The sequence below is a fragment of the Oncorhynchus mykiss genome, chromosome 3, assembly GCF_013265735.2.
Source record: "Oncorhynchus mykiss isolate Arlee chromosome 3, USDA_OmykA_1.1, whole genome shotgun sequence".
In the NCBI taxonomy this organism is placed as follows: Eukaryota; Metazoa; Chordata; class Actinopteri; order Salmoniformes; family Salmonidae; genus Oncorhynchus; species Oncorhynchus mykiss.
In genome coordinates, this window is record NC_048567.1 from 70,922,148 (window position 1) to 70,936,874 (window position 14,727).

General features: G+C 44.8%; 1 protein-coding gene across 3 annotated transcripts in view; it reads left to right on the forward strand.

The window, feature by feature from the left end:
* Positions 1–14,727, forward strand: part of LOC110520514 (discoidin, CUB and LCCL domain containing 2) — a 35,294-nt gene that overhangs the window by 12,791 nt on the left and 7,776 nt on the right. For all 3 annotated transcript variants that reach the window (XM_036975068.1, XM_036975069.1, XM_021597893.2), the window contains exons 4-8: positions 6,203–6,327; positions 11,217–11,350; positions 11,437–11,477; positions 11,654–11,994; positions 13,437–13,584. In XM_036975068.1, the coding sequence (XP_036830963.1) occupies positions 6,203–6,327; positions 11,217–11,350; positions 11,437–11,477; positions 11,654–11,994; positions 13,437–13,584 (789 nt within the window). The remainder of the gene's footprint in view (positions 1–6,202; positions 6,328–11,216; positions 11,351–11,436; positions 11,478–11,653; positions 11,995–13,436; positions 13,585–14,727) is intronic.

Here is a 14,727-nt window from a genome sequence, read left to right on the forward strand (position 1 = left end):
TTCTCTGCTACCGCACAGCAAGTGGTACCGAAGCACCAAGTCTAGGTCCAAAAGGCTCCTTAACAGCTTATACCGCCAAGCCATAAGACTGCTGAACAATTAATCACATGGACTATTTGCATTGACCCCCCTCAACTAACCTGGATCCCAGCATATTGACTCGTTACCGGTATCCCCTGTGTATAGGCTCATTATTGTTATTTTATTTTGTTACTTTTTTTTTTCTTTTTTTACTTTAGTTTATTTAGTAAATATTTTCTTAACCAACAATGCAGTTGAAGGATAATAGAGTTAAAAGGGATTTTTAGTAAGCATTTCACCTGTTGTATTCAGCGCATGTGACAAACATTTGATTTTGATTTGATCCAGAACCCTTAGATTAATCCTACCTTATCTCTGTGTGTCTGGGCTTTGTCACACATCACTCCAAAGAGCTGTCCATCTCTGCAGACTAGAAGAGCTGGTGTGTGTGCGTGTGTGTGCGTGTGTGCGTGTGTGTGTGTGTGTACTGAGAGCCATTAGGGCAGTGCAGATCCAGCGTGTGTGATCACACTTCTGTTGCGTCAGGAGTCTGTCTACATCACCAGTCTCCCTGGAGTACTGTGGGGAGCGAAGAGACAGATGAGAAGGAGAGATAGAGGGGATTGACAGGAAAGGAAGATGGAGGAGACTAAAGGGGGAAGCAGGGTGATGGAGATAAGGGAGACAGAGAGAAAGGTGGGAGAAGGGAGGAGTCCATTTGAATTGAAGAGACAAAGAAGAGAGGGAGAAAGAGAGAGAGGGGGAGGGGAGTTGGAGATTGATCCTGCCCAAGTTTTTATTCCTATACTCTGAAAGAAGGATATCAAATTACTGAAGAGACAGAAAAACATGGGGTGAAAGACAGATTCATTTGTTATTGCTCATTCGCACATCAGAGAGTGTTATATTGAGACAACATCACTGTGAGCTCCAGTATACAGGCAGTACTGAGCTAATGTAGACCTGGCCTACTCATCATCCTCTTGGTTTAGCAGAGCCACCTAGCAGGGCAGGCCAAGCCTATCTACCTAGAATAGCCATCTAAGCGACCAACCGACTGTTGGAAGTAATTTTCGACCGCTTTTACATGTTGAATCGGTTTGCAGTTTCACTCGGTTTGCAAATTACGAGTGGCACTTTGATCAGAGGTGCGTGGGCGAAATAAGGGAGTCTGACAACGTTACTGTCGGTGTAAATGTCCAATGTTTATTTTGCCATTATCATTTCATACATGGTACATCTTGTGTCACACTTAATGATGTCCCCATACTCCCCAGTAGTAGTGTACTAGTTCCGGTGTAACACCCATCCATCTACATTTAAGTCCGGCAGATGCTTGACAAACCTACCGGTCTGTCCCAGCCTTCACAATTCCTGGGCCTGCATGCTGGATCACCAGTATAGGAAAGGCAAGCAAAGCAAAAAATATATATATCATTTGACTCTGTACCGGTACCCCCTGTATATAGCCCCCTCTGTACCGGTACCCCCTGTATATAGCCCCCTCTATACCGGTACCCCCTGTATATAGACCCGCTATTGATATTTTACTGCTGCTCTTTAATTATTTGTTATGTTTATCTCTTGCTTTTTTATGTATTTTCTTAAAACTACATTGTTGGTTAAGGGCTTGTAAATAAGCATTTCACTGTAAGTGTTGTATTCGACACATGTGACAAATAACATTTGATTTGATTTGAATCAAGAAAGGGACTCATCTGTTTTTAGAGGGTGAGGGGTGTGTGTGTGTGATGGGATGGTGGTTAGCAGTTTGAACAGCCACTCTGATCTAAATCAAATTGTATTTGTCAAATGCCTTGTAACAGTGAAATGCTTACTGAAGGGCCCTTCCCAACAATGCAGAGAGAAAATGTGAAAAATAATAATAATAATAACACAAGGAATAAATACACAAAGAGTAATGATAACATGGCTACAGTATATACACGGGGTAGCAGTACTGAGTTGATGTGCAGGGGTACGAGGCAATGGAGATACAGTGGCTTGCCAAAGTATTCACCCCCCCTGGAATTGTTCCTATTTGGTTCCCTTACAACCTAGAATTAAAATAGTTTTTGGGGGGTTTTGGATCATTTGATTTATACAACATGCCTACCACTTTGAAGATGCTAAGTATTTGTTTGTGTGAAACAAACACGAAATAAGACAAAAAAACTGAACTTGAGCGTGCATAACTATTCACCCCCCCAAAGTCAATACTTTGTAGAGCCACCTTTTGCAGCAATTACAGCTGCGAGTCTCTTGGAGTATGTCTCTATAAGCTTGGCACAGCCCATTCTTCAAGGCAAAACTGCTCCAGCTCCTTGAAGTTTAAAAAAATATATATATATATTTCACCTTTATTTAACCATGTAGGCTAGTTGAGAACACCTTTATTTAACCAGGTAGGCTAGTTGAGAACACCTTTATTTAACCAGGTAGGCTAGTTGAGAACAAGTTCTCATTTACAACTGCGACCTGGCCAGGATAAAGCATAGCAGTGTAAACAGACAACACAGAGTTACACATGGAGTAAACAATAAACAAGTCAATAACACAGTAGAAAAAATAAAAAAAGAGTCTATATACATTGTGTGCAAAAGGCATGAGGAGGTAGGCGGATAATTACAATTTTGCAGATTAACACTGGAATGATAAATTATCAGATGGTCATGTGCAGGTAGAGATACTGGTGTGCAAAAGAGCAGAAAAGTAAATAAATATAAACAGTATGGGGATGAGGTAGGTAAATTGGGCGGGCTATTTACCGCTGCAGCGATCGGTTAGCTGCTCAGATAGCAGATGTTTGAAGTTGGTGAGGGAGATAAAAGTCTCCAACTTCAGCGATTTTTGCAATTCGTTCCAGTCACAGGCAGCAGAGAACTGGAAGTAAAGGCGGCCAAATGAGGTGTTGGCTTTAGGGATGATCAGTGAGATACACCTGCTGGAGCGCGTGCTACGGGTGGGTGTTGCCATCGTGACCAGTGAACTGAGATAAGGCGGAGCTTTACCTAGCATGGACTTGTAGATGACCTGGAGCCAGTGGGTCTGGCGACGAATATGTAGCGAGGGCCAGCCGACTAGAGCATACAGGTCACAGTGGTGGGTGGTATAAGGTGCTTTAGTAACAAAACGGATGGCACTGTGATAAACTGCATCCAGTTTGCTGAGTAGAGTATTGGAAGCTATTTTGTAGATGACATCGCCGAAGTTGAGGATCGGTAGGATAGTCAGTTTTACTAGGGTAAGTTTGGCGGCGTGAGTGAAGGAGGCTTTGTTGCGGAATAGAAAGCCGACTAGATTTGATTTTAGATTGGAGATGTTTGATATGAGTCTGGAAGGAGAGTTTACAGTCTAGCCAGACACCTAGGTACTTATTGGGGGTTGGCTACAGTCCACATATTCTAGGTCGGAACCATCCAGGGTAGTGATGCTAGTCGGGCGTGCGGGTGCAGGCAGCGAACGGTTGAAAAGCATGCATTTGGTTTTACTAGCAGTTGGAGGCCACGGAAGGAGTGTTGTATGGCATTGAAGCTCGTTTGGAGGTTAGATAGAACAGTGTCCAAGGAAGGGCCAGAAGTATACAGAATGGTGTCGTCTGCGTAGAGGTGGATCAGGGAATCGCCCGCAGCAAGAGCAACATCATTGATATATACAGAGAAAAGAGTCGGCCCGAGAATTGAACCCTGTGGCACCCCCATAGAGACTGCCAGAGAACCAGACAACATGCCCTCCGATTTGACACACTGAACTCTGTCTGCAAAGTAGTTGGTGAACCAGGCAAGGCAGTCATTAGAAAAACTGATGCTACTGAGTCTGCCGATAAGAATACAGTGATTGACAGAGTCGAAAGCCTTGGCCAGGTCGATGAAGACGGCTGCACAGTACTGTCTTTTATCGATGGCGGTTATGATATCGTTTAGTTGGATGGGTTCTGGTGTACAGCAATCTTTAATTCATACCACAGATTCTCAATTGGATTGAGGTCTGGGCTTTGAGTAGGCCATTCCAAGACATTTAAATGTTTCCCCTTAAACCTCTCAAGTGTTGCTTTAGCAGTATGCAGTATGCATTGTCCTGATGGAAGGTGAACCTCTGTCCCAGTTCTCAGTTTCTCAGTCCCTGCCGATGGAAAAACATCCCCAAAGCATGATGTTGCCACCACCGTGCTTCACTGTGGGGATGGTATTCTCGGGGTGATGGGAGATGTTGGGTTTGCGCTGGACATAGCGTTTTCCTTGATGGCAAAAATGCTCAATTTTAGTCTCATCTGACCAGAGTACCTTCTTCCATATGTTTGGGGAGTCTTCCACATTCTTTTTGGCGAACACCAAAGATGTTTGCTTATTTTTTTCTTTAAGCAAAATCTTTTTTTTCTGGCCACTCTTCCGTAAAGCCCAGCTCTGTGGAGTGTATGGCTTAAAGTGGTCCTATTGTCACGTCCTGACCTTAGAGATCCTTATTTATTCTCTATGTTTGGCTAGGTCAGGGTGTGACTCGGGTGGGACAATCTATGTTTTCTATTTCTTTGTTTTTTTTTGAGTGTGGTTCCCAATCAGAGGCAGCTGTCTATCGTTGTCTCTGATTGGGGATCATATATAAGTTGTGATTTTCCGTTTGGGTTTTGTGGGGTGTTATTTTCTGTTTAGTGTCTGTGCCTGACGGAACTGTTCGCTTTTGTTTTAGGATTTGTTATTTTTGTTTGAGTGTTTTTTGTAAATAAATATCATGAACATTTTCCACGCTGCGCTTTGGTCCACTCTTCCTTCCACCGACGACTAGCGTTACACCTATGGCAGATACTCCAATCTCTGCTGTGGAGCTTTGTAGCTCCTTCAGGGTTATCTTTGGTCACTTTGTTGCCTCTCTGATTAATGCCCTCCTTGCCTGGTCCGTGAGTTTTGGTGGGCGGCCCTCTCTTTGCAGGTTTGTTGTGGTGCCATATTCTTACATTTTTAAAATATGGATTCAATGGTGCTCCGTGGGATGTTCAAAGTTTCTGAATTTTTCTCCACAACTTTGTCCCTGACCTATTTGGAGAGCTCTTTGGTCTTCATGGTGGTGTTGCAGACTCGGGGGGGCTTTCAGAACAGGTGTATATATATACTGAGGGTCCTGAGCTTAGTCATGACATTTGAGGGCACTATGGTGTTGAACACTGAACTGTAGTCAATTAACAGCATTGTCACATAGGTGTTCCTCTTGTCCAGGTGGGATAGGGCAGTGTGGAGTGTAATAGAGATTGCGTCATCTGTGGATCTGTTGGGGCGGTAAACGAATTGGAGTGTTTCCAGTGTGTCTGGGATGATGGTGGTAATGTGTGCCATGACCAGCCTTTTAAAATCATTTCATGGCTGCAGATGTGAGTTCTACGAGGCAATAGTCATTTAGACAGGTTGCCTTGGTGTTCTCGTGCACTGCTTGAAACATGTAGATATTACAGACTGGGTCAGGGAGAGGTTGAAAATGTAATTGAAAACAATTTCCACCTGGTCAGCGTATGCTCGGAGTACCTGTCCTCGTAATCCGTCTGGCCCCCTGGCCTTGTGAATGTTAACCTGTTTAAAGGTCCTACACACATTGGCTACGGAGAGCAAGTTCACACAGTCGTCCAGAACAGCTGGTGCTCTCATGCATGGTTCAGTGTTACTTGCCTCGAAGTGAGCGTAGAAGGCATTGGGCATAGAAGGCATTTAGCTTGTCTGGTAGGCTCACATCACTGGGCAACTCGCGTCTGGATTTCCCTTTGAATCCGTGATAGTTTGCAATCCCTGCCACATCCGACGATCGTCAGAACCAATGCTGTCTTTGGTGACTGGTTGTTGCTTTGGTTACACATCAGGTTGAATCACTACTTGATCATGTGGTCATGACCAGACCAGACATGACCAATATCCCCCACAGTCCAGTGTGGTCAAACCATACCGTAGCATGGTCAGGCGGGGGAGTTTTCCATTTGTCACCCTCAGTGAATGGATGGGTTTTCTAACCTTGTGGTCATCCCCTCAGTGTTTGTCTAGAATGTTATCCCCTTAGTGTGTGTGTGTCCGTGCGTACTTGTGTGTCCATATGTGTCTGTCCGTGTGTATCTGTTGCACTTGTGTGTGTGTGTGTGTACCTAGACAGGGTGTAGTACAGAGTGAGAGCTCAGTTAATGTGATCTGTGTGTATGTCTTTGTAGATCTGATCACCTGTCTAGACAAAGGAATCCACTTCACTGAGGCAGAGTTCACTAGATACTGTCCAGCAGGATGCCTGACGTCTGTTGGGGAGATCTCTGGGACCATACCCCACGGCTACAGAGATGTGAGTATATGCACATTACACAGATAAGGGTGGGTGTGTGTGTGTGTGTTTGCATGCGTACATCTAGGTGCCTGTGTGAGTGTGTGTCTGTGGGCCTGCATGTGTGTACAGGCGCCAGTGTATGTCTGTGTGTGTGTGGCAGTCTGCGTGTCCCAGTCATTGTGGTGTGCACACCCTTCCACCCCCCACACACACACCAAGTCTGTCTATCCTGCTGATCCCTCTGTACCCACCAGCACCTCTACCCCACAGGAACTAACTGGCCACAGAGCCATGACTCACTTCATGGTCATGTTCCCTTCTCTTTCTTGTCCTATATCTCTTTTACTCTCTCTTTCTATCGGTTTACTCTCTCTCTTCCCAACTTTCATCCTGTCTCTTTTCTCTCTCTCTATCTCTCTCTCTGTCTCCTCTCTCTCTCTCTCTCTCTCTCTCTCTCTCTCTCTCTCTCTCTCTCTCTCTCTCTCTCTCTCTCTCTCTCTCTCTCTCTCTCTCTCTCTCTAAGGACTATGTAAACAGGGCCTCTCTCTCAGCGGTATGTAGGCACGTCCCAGGCTGATGACCTCACAATGCCCCGACTGTTTCTGAGGTCATTGGGGCTGAGGTAGTCTCTGGCTGATGACCTCATACCTGGGTGGGTCAGAGGGCCCATGGGGTTGGGAAGGAAGGGAGGGAGGGCTAGATTGAGGGTGTTATTGATGAGGGGAGGCCCAGGGGTGGCTCAGAGGCACGGTAGAGCGGAAGGGTGTGTGTGTGTGTGTGTGTCTCCAAAGCACAGGGGAGGGAAAGGGGTTGTAGGGAGGTGAGCTAATTGTTTGGCCGAAGGAACGGTCAATTCACGGCTAATTCAGCCCAGCTGGAGAAAGGTGCTGAGCGGACTGGTGTGTGTTTGTTTGTGAATGGTGGTGTGTGTGTTGTGACTGGTGGTGTTTGTGAGCTTGTGGTGTGTGTATGTGTGTGTGTCTGTTTTGACTGGTGGTGTTTGTGAGCTTGTGTAGGCAGTGTTGTAGATTACATGGCAGAAAAGGATCCCTGGTTTTCCATGTTCAGCCAAACAGAGATGGAAGGGGTTACAACCATTACACCTAGAGTCAATCTGACATTAGTTGCCATGGAGTGTTGCTCATTGGACCAGACTAGAGCTCTTTACAGGTCCAACCGGCACAAAACCATGAGATCCGACCTGGGACCAGAGCGGGTCCGGGTCCTAAATTCAGACTTTTCTCCGGGTCTTAGTCAGGTCTGATATACAGTGCCTTTGGAAAGTATTCAGACCTCTTGACTTTTTGTTATGTTACAGCCTTATTCTAAAATGTTGTTTTATTCCTCATCAATCTACACACAATACCCCATAATGACAAAGCAAAAACAGGTTTTTAGAAATTTTAGCAAATGTCAAAAAAAAAAAAAATAACGTAAATATCACATTTACATAATTATTCAGACCCTTTACTCAGTACTTTGTTGAAGCACCTTTGGCAGAGATGACAGAAATCCATGTCGATGTCGGGAACCTGGTGCAGGCATATCTCTGTCTTTCTCTCGGTCTCTCTAGGACTAGGCCTAAGCTTGTCTCCTTTAATATATATATTTTTATATGAATATTATACAGTGGACACCTAGGCCTGTGCCTATATGTGTGCATTTAGCCCTCAAATCTCTGACAGCTGAACCGTGAGGTAGACAATTACTGTTTTAGGAAAGTAAAAAAAACTAATTAAACAATAGACAGACTGACTATAAACAGACTGTTTGGGTCTCTTTTCCACAGTCTTTTTCGGAACGGGTCTGACTGTCCTCGGGTCCATTCGGAACGGTTCTCTGTTTTTTTTTTAGAATATGTATTTATCCATATTAGAGGTCAACCGATTATGATTTTTCAACGCCGATACCAATTATTGGAGGACCTAAAAAAAAGCCGATACCGATTAATCGTCGATTTCTTTTACTGAATACTGAATGAACACTGATTTTAACTTAGTATAATACATCAATAAACATGCAGTTTTAAGAAAATGCCAAAAAAAAATTAAGAAATAAAAGTAACAAATAATTAAAGAGCAGCAGTAAAATAACAATAGCGAGGCTATATACAGGGGGTACCGGTACAGAGTCAATGTGCAGGGACACCGGTTAGTCGAGGTAATTGAGGTTATATGTACATGTAGGTAGAGTTTTTACAGTGAATATGCATAGATAATAACAGAGAGCAGTAGCAGCAGCATAGAAGGGGGAGGTGAGGCAATGCAAATAGTCCGGGTAGCCATTTTATTAAATGTTCAGGAGTCTTATGGCTTGGGGGTACAAGCTGTTCAGAAGCCTGTTGGGAACAAAGACCTGGGTGGCTGGAGCCTTTGACAATTTTTAGGGCCTTCCTCTGACACCGCCTGGTATAGAGGTCCTGGATGGCAGGAAGCTTGGCCCGGTGATGTACTGGGCCATACACACTACCCTCTGTAGTGCCTTGCGGTCAGAGGCTGAGCAGTTGCCATTCCAGGCAGTGATGCAACCCGTCAGGATGCTCTCGATGGTGCAGCTGTAGAACCTTTTGAGGATCTGAGGACCCATACCAAATCTTCTCAGTCTCCTGAGGGGGAATAGGCTTTGTCGTGCCCTCTTCACGACTGTCTTGGTGTGCTTGGACGCCAAGGAACTTGAAGCTCTCAACCTGCTCCACTACAGCCCCGTCAATGGGGGAATGGGGGCGTGCTCGGTCCTCCTTTTCCTTTAACCCGCAATCATCTCCTTTGTCTTGGTCACGTTGAGGGAGAGGTTGTTGTCCTTGCGCCACACGGTCAGGTCTCTGACCTCCTCCCTATAGGCTGTCTCGTCGTTGTTGGTGATCGGGCAACTGTTGTGTCATCGGCAAACTTAATGATGGTGTTGGATTCGTGCCTGGCCGTGCAGTCATGAGTGAACAGGGAGTACAGGAGGGGACTGAGCACGCACACCTGAGGGGGCCCCCGTGTTGAGGATCAGCGTGGCAGATGTGTTGTTACCTACCCTCACCACCTGGGGGTGACCCGTCAGGAAGTCCAGGATCCAGTTGCAGAGGGAGGTGTTTAGTCCCAGGGTCCTTAGCTTAGTGATGAGCTTTGAGGGCACTATGGTGTTGAATGCTGAGCTGTAGTCAATGAATAGTATTCTCACATAGGTGTTCCTTTTGTCCAGGTGTGAAAGAGCAGTGTGGAGTGCGGTATGCAAATCGGAGTAGGTCTAGGGTTTCTGGGATAATGATGTTGATGTGAGCCATGACCAGCCTTTCAAAGCGCTTCATGGCTACAGATGTGATTGCTACAGTCTGTAGTCATTTAGGCAGGTTACTTTGGCATTCTTGGGCACAGGGACTATGGTGGTCTTGAAACATGTTGATTTTACAGACTCAGTCAGGGAGAGGATGAAAATGTCAGTGAAGACACTTGCCAGTTTGTCAGCGCACTTGCCAATCCGTCAGAATGTTGACCTGTTTAAAGGTCTTACTCACATCGGCTGCAGAGAGAGTAATCACACAGTCGTCCGGAACAGCTGATGCTCTTGTGCATGTTTCAGTGTTACTTGCCTCGAAGCGAGCATAGAAGTTATTTAGCTAGTCTGGTAGGCTTGTGTCACTGGGCAGCTCTCGGCTGTGCTTCACTTTGTAGTCTGTAATATCGGGCCGGGTGGGAAAGCCACGGATTCATTTTAGAACGAGTCCAACTTTTTGGACCCATGGAGACCTCTAGATCACACCTCAAGTCACAGGGGGGGGGGGTCAGTGCACCTCACCCAGTCCCTCTATCTTTGCACCTCTCCTTTACTTGGTCACACTCTGTCAACTTTCTCAGTCAGAATTTGTCCCTCTCTAGTTCTACCCCTTTGGGTTGGTTTATGATGTGTTGTAATGAGGGAGTGTTTGTGTGTGTGTGTGTCTTTATGTGCGTGTGTATGTATTGTGTGTGTGTGTAAGTGGTCTGTGCTCCGAGTGGCTGGGTGGGGTGGTTTAGTGCAGTGTGTTTGTGTTAGTGGTTTGGTGGGGTGCTGCTTCGGATGTGGTGTATGTTCCTGGGATGTTTTAGAGCTGAGAGGGCAAGTGTTGTGGGTGCCTCAACTATTTGGTTAAAGTCAGTTTGTGTGTGTGTGTCTTTATCATCTGACAGTGTGTGTATAAAACCATCCCACTTCCCACTTCACTCACCCAGCTAGCTGCCCACTGCTGGGAACTGGTCTCACTAATTGTGTGTTCACTAGTGTGTGTGCGTGCATGTGTGTGTGTTTTGCTAATATATGCATGAATGGATCCATTTTATGATGTCAGTAAATTACTGAGTCAGTTACTGGAATGCTAAGGGTTTACTAAAGAGAAATAAGGAAAGAGTTTCAACAATCCAACTTTTTTCAGTGATTTTAATATAAGATGAATTGACGGAAGGAGGGAAGGAAGCATTTCTAAAGAGTTGAAACAGACCTTGGATCAGCGTTCTTTTCTTCATGCCACTCAGTGTTCCCCCTGCCAGGAAGTGATGTCATCATGCTGACTTATCTCCTGTTATCTGTGGGGCTGTGGGCTGAGAGCTGTCCTCTGTGATCTATCTCACTGAAACTTTATCCAACCCATTGCTGTCCCTCACTGGGATATATGGCCTCTCAGCTGACAGTGGAATAATCACAACCACCGACACACTGCTCCCTTCCTCTCTGTCCACCCTTCTCTCTCCTTTCTCTCTACCTCTTTCACTCTCGTATCTACCTCTCTCGCCATCTCTCTCTCTTCCTGTTCTAACCCCTTCTCTGCAACAGCAGGGATTCAATTGACATAGCAGTCATTTTATGAAGATGGTCATACATCTAAATGTACATCTTCCAAACAGTCATGAATGGATCATAATCAATATCTCCTTCCCCTCCCTCAGTCGTCTCCAGTGTGTCTAGCAGCCATCCATGCAGGTGTGGTGTCTAACTCTGTGGGCGGTCAGATCAGTGTGGTCAACAGTAAGGGCATCCCTCACTACGATGGCTCGCTGGCTAACAACGTCTCCTCCACTGTGTAAGTACTCCTGTCTGTCTGGGAGAATACATCTGCATTCTCTTCCCTTTCCATCTCTCTTCATCATTATGTCGATCTCTCTCCAGTGGTCCCTTGTCCAACAGCCTCTTCACTTTCAAGACCAGTGGTGAGTTCAATCAGCTACAATATACAAAAACAGACCATAATACCACAACCACCATAGCCACACATGCTTCTGTATCCTTTTCAACTACACCTGCCACCACAATCACTTCTACAATATCCAAAACAGCCATGTGTCCTCCCACTTTAATACAGACTCACAGTTTCTCTCTCTCTCAGGTTGCTATGGGACACTAGGTCTAGAATCGGGAATTGTTAGGGACTCCCAGCTCTTTGCTTCCTCGGTGTGGGAATGGAGTGACGTGATTGGCAAACCCAGTGAGTGGGGCCCAACCGGGGCCCGCCTTAATGGGGCGGGGCTTCCCTGGGCGTCGGCTCACAGCAACCAGCAGCAGTGGCTACAGGTGGATCTGAAGAAGGAGAAGAGGATCACAGGCATCACCACTACAGGCTCCTCCCTCCTGGAGTACCAGTTCTACGTGTCAGCCTATCGGGTCCTCTACAGCAATGACGGACAGCACTGGAACATCTATCGGGAGGCAGATGCTACCCAGGACAAGGTGATGAAAATATCCCTCTCATCAATAACCTTAAAGGTCCTGAATAGTCATTTTGAAAAGTACTTTTTCCCCCATGGCTAACTACCAGGATGTTTGAAACGACAGGCTAAGTGGGCGGGGAGTTTATATTCATGAGCTGGCCTTGACTGACAGCTCTTTGCAACGCCTATGTCAAGCAACTTGGATGCAGTGAGCAGTGTTGCAGAAAAATAATCTCAAGCTAGTTTAGTAATACACAAAGCAACTCAAACAACATTGAAATTGCATCAATGATGTAGTTTTTATTCTCTTGTGATGCGGTTCAGCACTGACGGATGTGTTGACAACTTGGTGGGAGTATTGATGGACCCTTCCCCCCCCTTTTATTCCATGCTGACTGAAAACCTAGCTAGCCAGTAACTAGCTAGCACCAGACACAGATTAAGACCTAGCTAGCCAGTAACTAGCTAACACCAGACACAGATGAAGACCTAGCTAGCCAATAACTAGCTAGCACCAGGCACAGATTAAGACCTAGCTAGCCAATAACTAGCTAGCACCAGGTACAGATTAAGACCTTGCTAGCCAGTAACTAGCTAGCACCATACACAGATTAAGACCTAGCTAGCCAGTAACTAGATAGCACCAGGCACAGATTAAAGGGGAAACATTTAAGTATTTTAGCACCAGTAGAGTAGCTATCTAGCTATATAAACCACGCCCGTCTGGAAACGCCTTCTCCAATGTTGGTTACAAGGCAGTACTTATTTAAGGTTAGAGGTTAGAGAATATCATGTTACCTTTGGTGTATTAAAATGAGAGTTTAAGGTGTCCCCTTAATCATTAATCCAAGTATTTGACATGGAGGAGAGGACCAGTAACTTTGTGATAAACTTTATCATTGTAGAAGCAAGTAATTTTTCATACTTTGGTCGTCATACTTTGATCCCGTTTCCTTCAAATATCAAATTTCATGGAAAACATGATTTTGACTGTTCATGACCTTTAAGGAGAGAGAAAGCCTCTTTAGACAAAATACGGGAGTGCAAGATGGAGTCATTTGTTTCTATGGCATCAGTAATTGATTGTGGTTGTTTATGGCAGGAAACATGAGAGCTGACTGTGGTTGTTAAGTGCTGTGGTCAGTCAGACTCAGTCAGGACAGCAGCTCATTAAAGATGGATGGAGATTGATTGAGTGCTTGTGCTGGTCAGGCTCTGTAATCAGGTTTTTTTATCCTTATACTATTGAAAATCTATTTTACAAGAGACTTGTCCCAAGAAGGCAGCAATCAAACATTTGTTATACACCATACATAAAATGTACAATACGGTAGACCTGTTGGCAGTAAGCACAGGCAAGATAACATGAGATATATAATTTGGAAACATAGCTTCAGTGTAGTATATTATTAGGAACCCCATTAGCTATTGCTACAGAAGTCTGTTTCTGTTTCCTGATAGATTTTTAAAGGGAACACCAATTACCTCCAGGAGGTGCGCAATAACTTCATCCCACCAATCGAGGCGCGGTATGTGAGGATAAGCCCCACCCAGTGGCACCAGCGAATTGCCCTCAAGTTTGAGCTGCTCGGATGCCAGTTCCATCAAGGTAACCAAACCAGCCAATCACATGCAGATGTTTTGACTTTGTAGCCAATCAGTGAATTTCAATTATTTTACCATTGTGTGTCACTAACCACGTTTCCATCCAGTTTTTATGCGGGTAAGGTCATACCTTATGAAAACATTCATGGGAGCTGTGATAGGAGCAGGACGTTTCGGTACAATTTTCTAAATGTCAACAGTTAATTTGTTCATTCGACCTGGTGGGATCTTTTTGTGTCGGTAAAATTAATTATGTGAGAAATTGTAAGGTTCTGTATTTATTTTCTTAGTCAACCTTGTGTTCTGTTTTGTTGTGTTCTTGAACGTAGCCCTGTCTAATTCTTGTTCATTGATTTCACCTGTGTTAGTTACTCACCTGGTCTCATCAGCTCCTTATTTAGTTCAGTTCATTCTGTTTGTGCCTTTGTGAGGTATTGTTCGTTTTGACTCTACTCAGCCTTTCCCTAGCCCGTTTGTGAGAACCAGTTATAGCCTTCAGTCCTAGTTGATTCACCTGCCTGTTTGCCTACCTGTTTATGACCTTCTGTGAAGGTGCAATAAACACCTGCCGCACTCTGCGTGTGAATCTACACCTTTTTCTCCCTGAGTATTCATTACAGAAATGTCTTTATGCGCAAATATTGATATAATAACCATAATTATCATATTGAAGTAAACTTGAAGTCACGCGATGACACGGTGTGTGTGGTCCTCCCACTATGACTCGGGAAACCATGCATGTTATTAGGCTACAGATGATATAACTCATGATGAACTTCACAGGGTGGTGATCTTGATGCTCCTTTCCAATAAATATTGAGGGTCTGATTCTGGTGACATGATGATCGACGCTCAACAGTCATTTGACAAATAAGAATATTCTGGCTCTTATCCATAATGTCATCATGTAGACTAGCCTACCCTAATAGCCTACCCTCACAGACTACCCTCATAATCTGCCAGCTGTTGGCTAGAGCACATGTGCCTTGACCAGAGTAGGTACATTTGGTTATTTAACACAACAGTCTAACTCTCGGTAGAGTTGACAATGTGATGGAAACACATTGAACTTTACATGTTTAATCAGTACATGTAAACTGAAGTGTGTGCACTACATCATCACTCACTGATTTTTATCTTTTAGAAT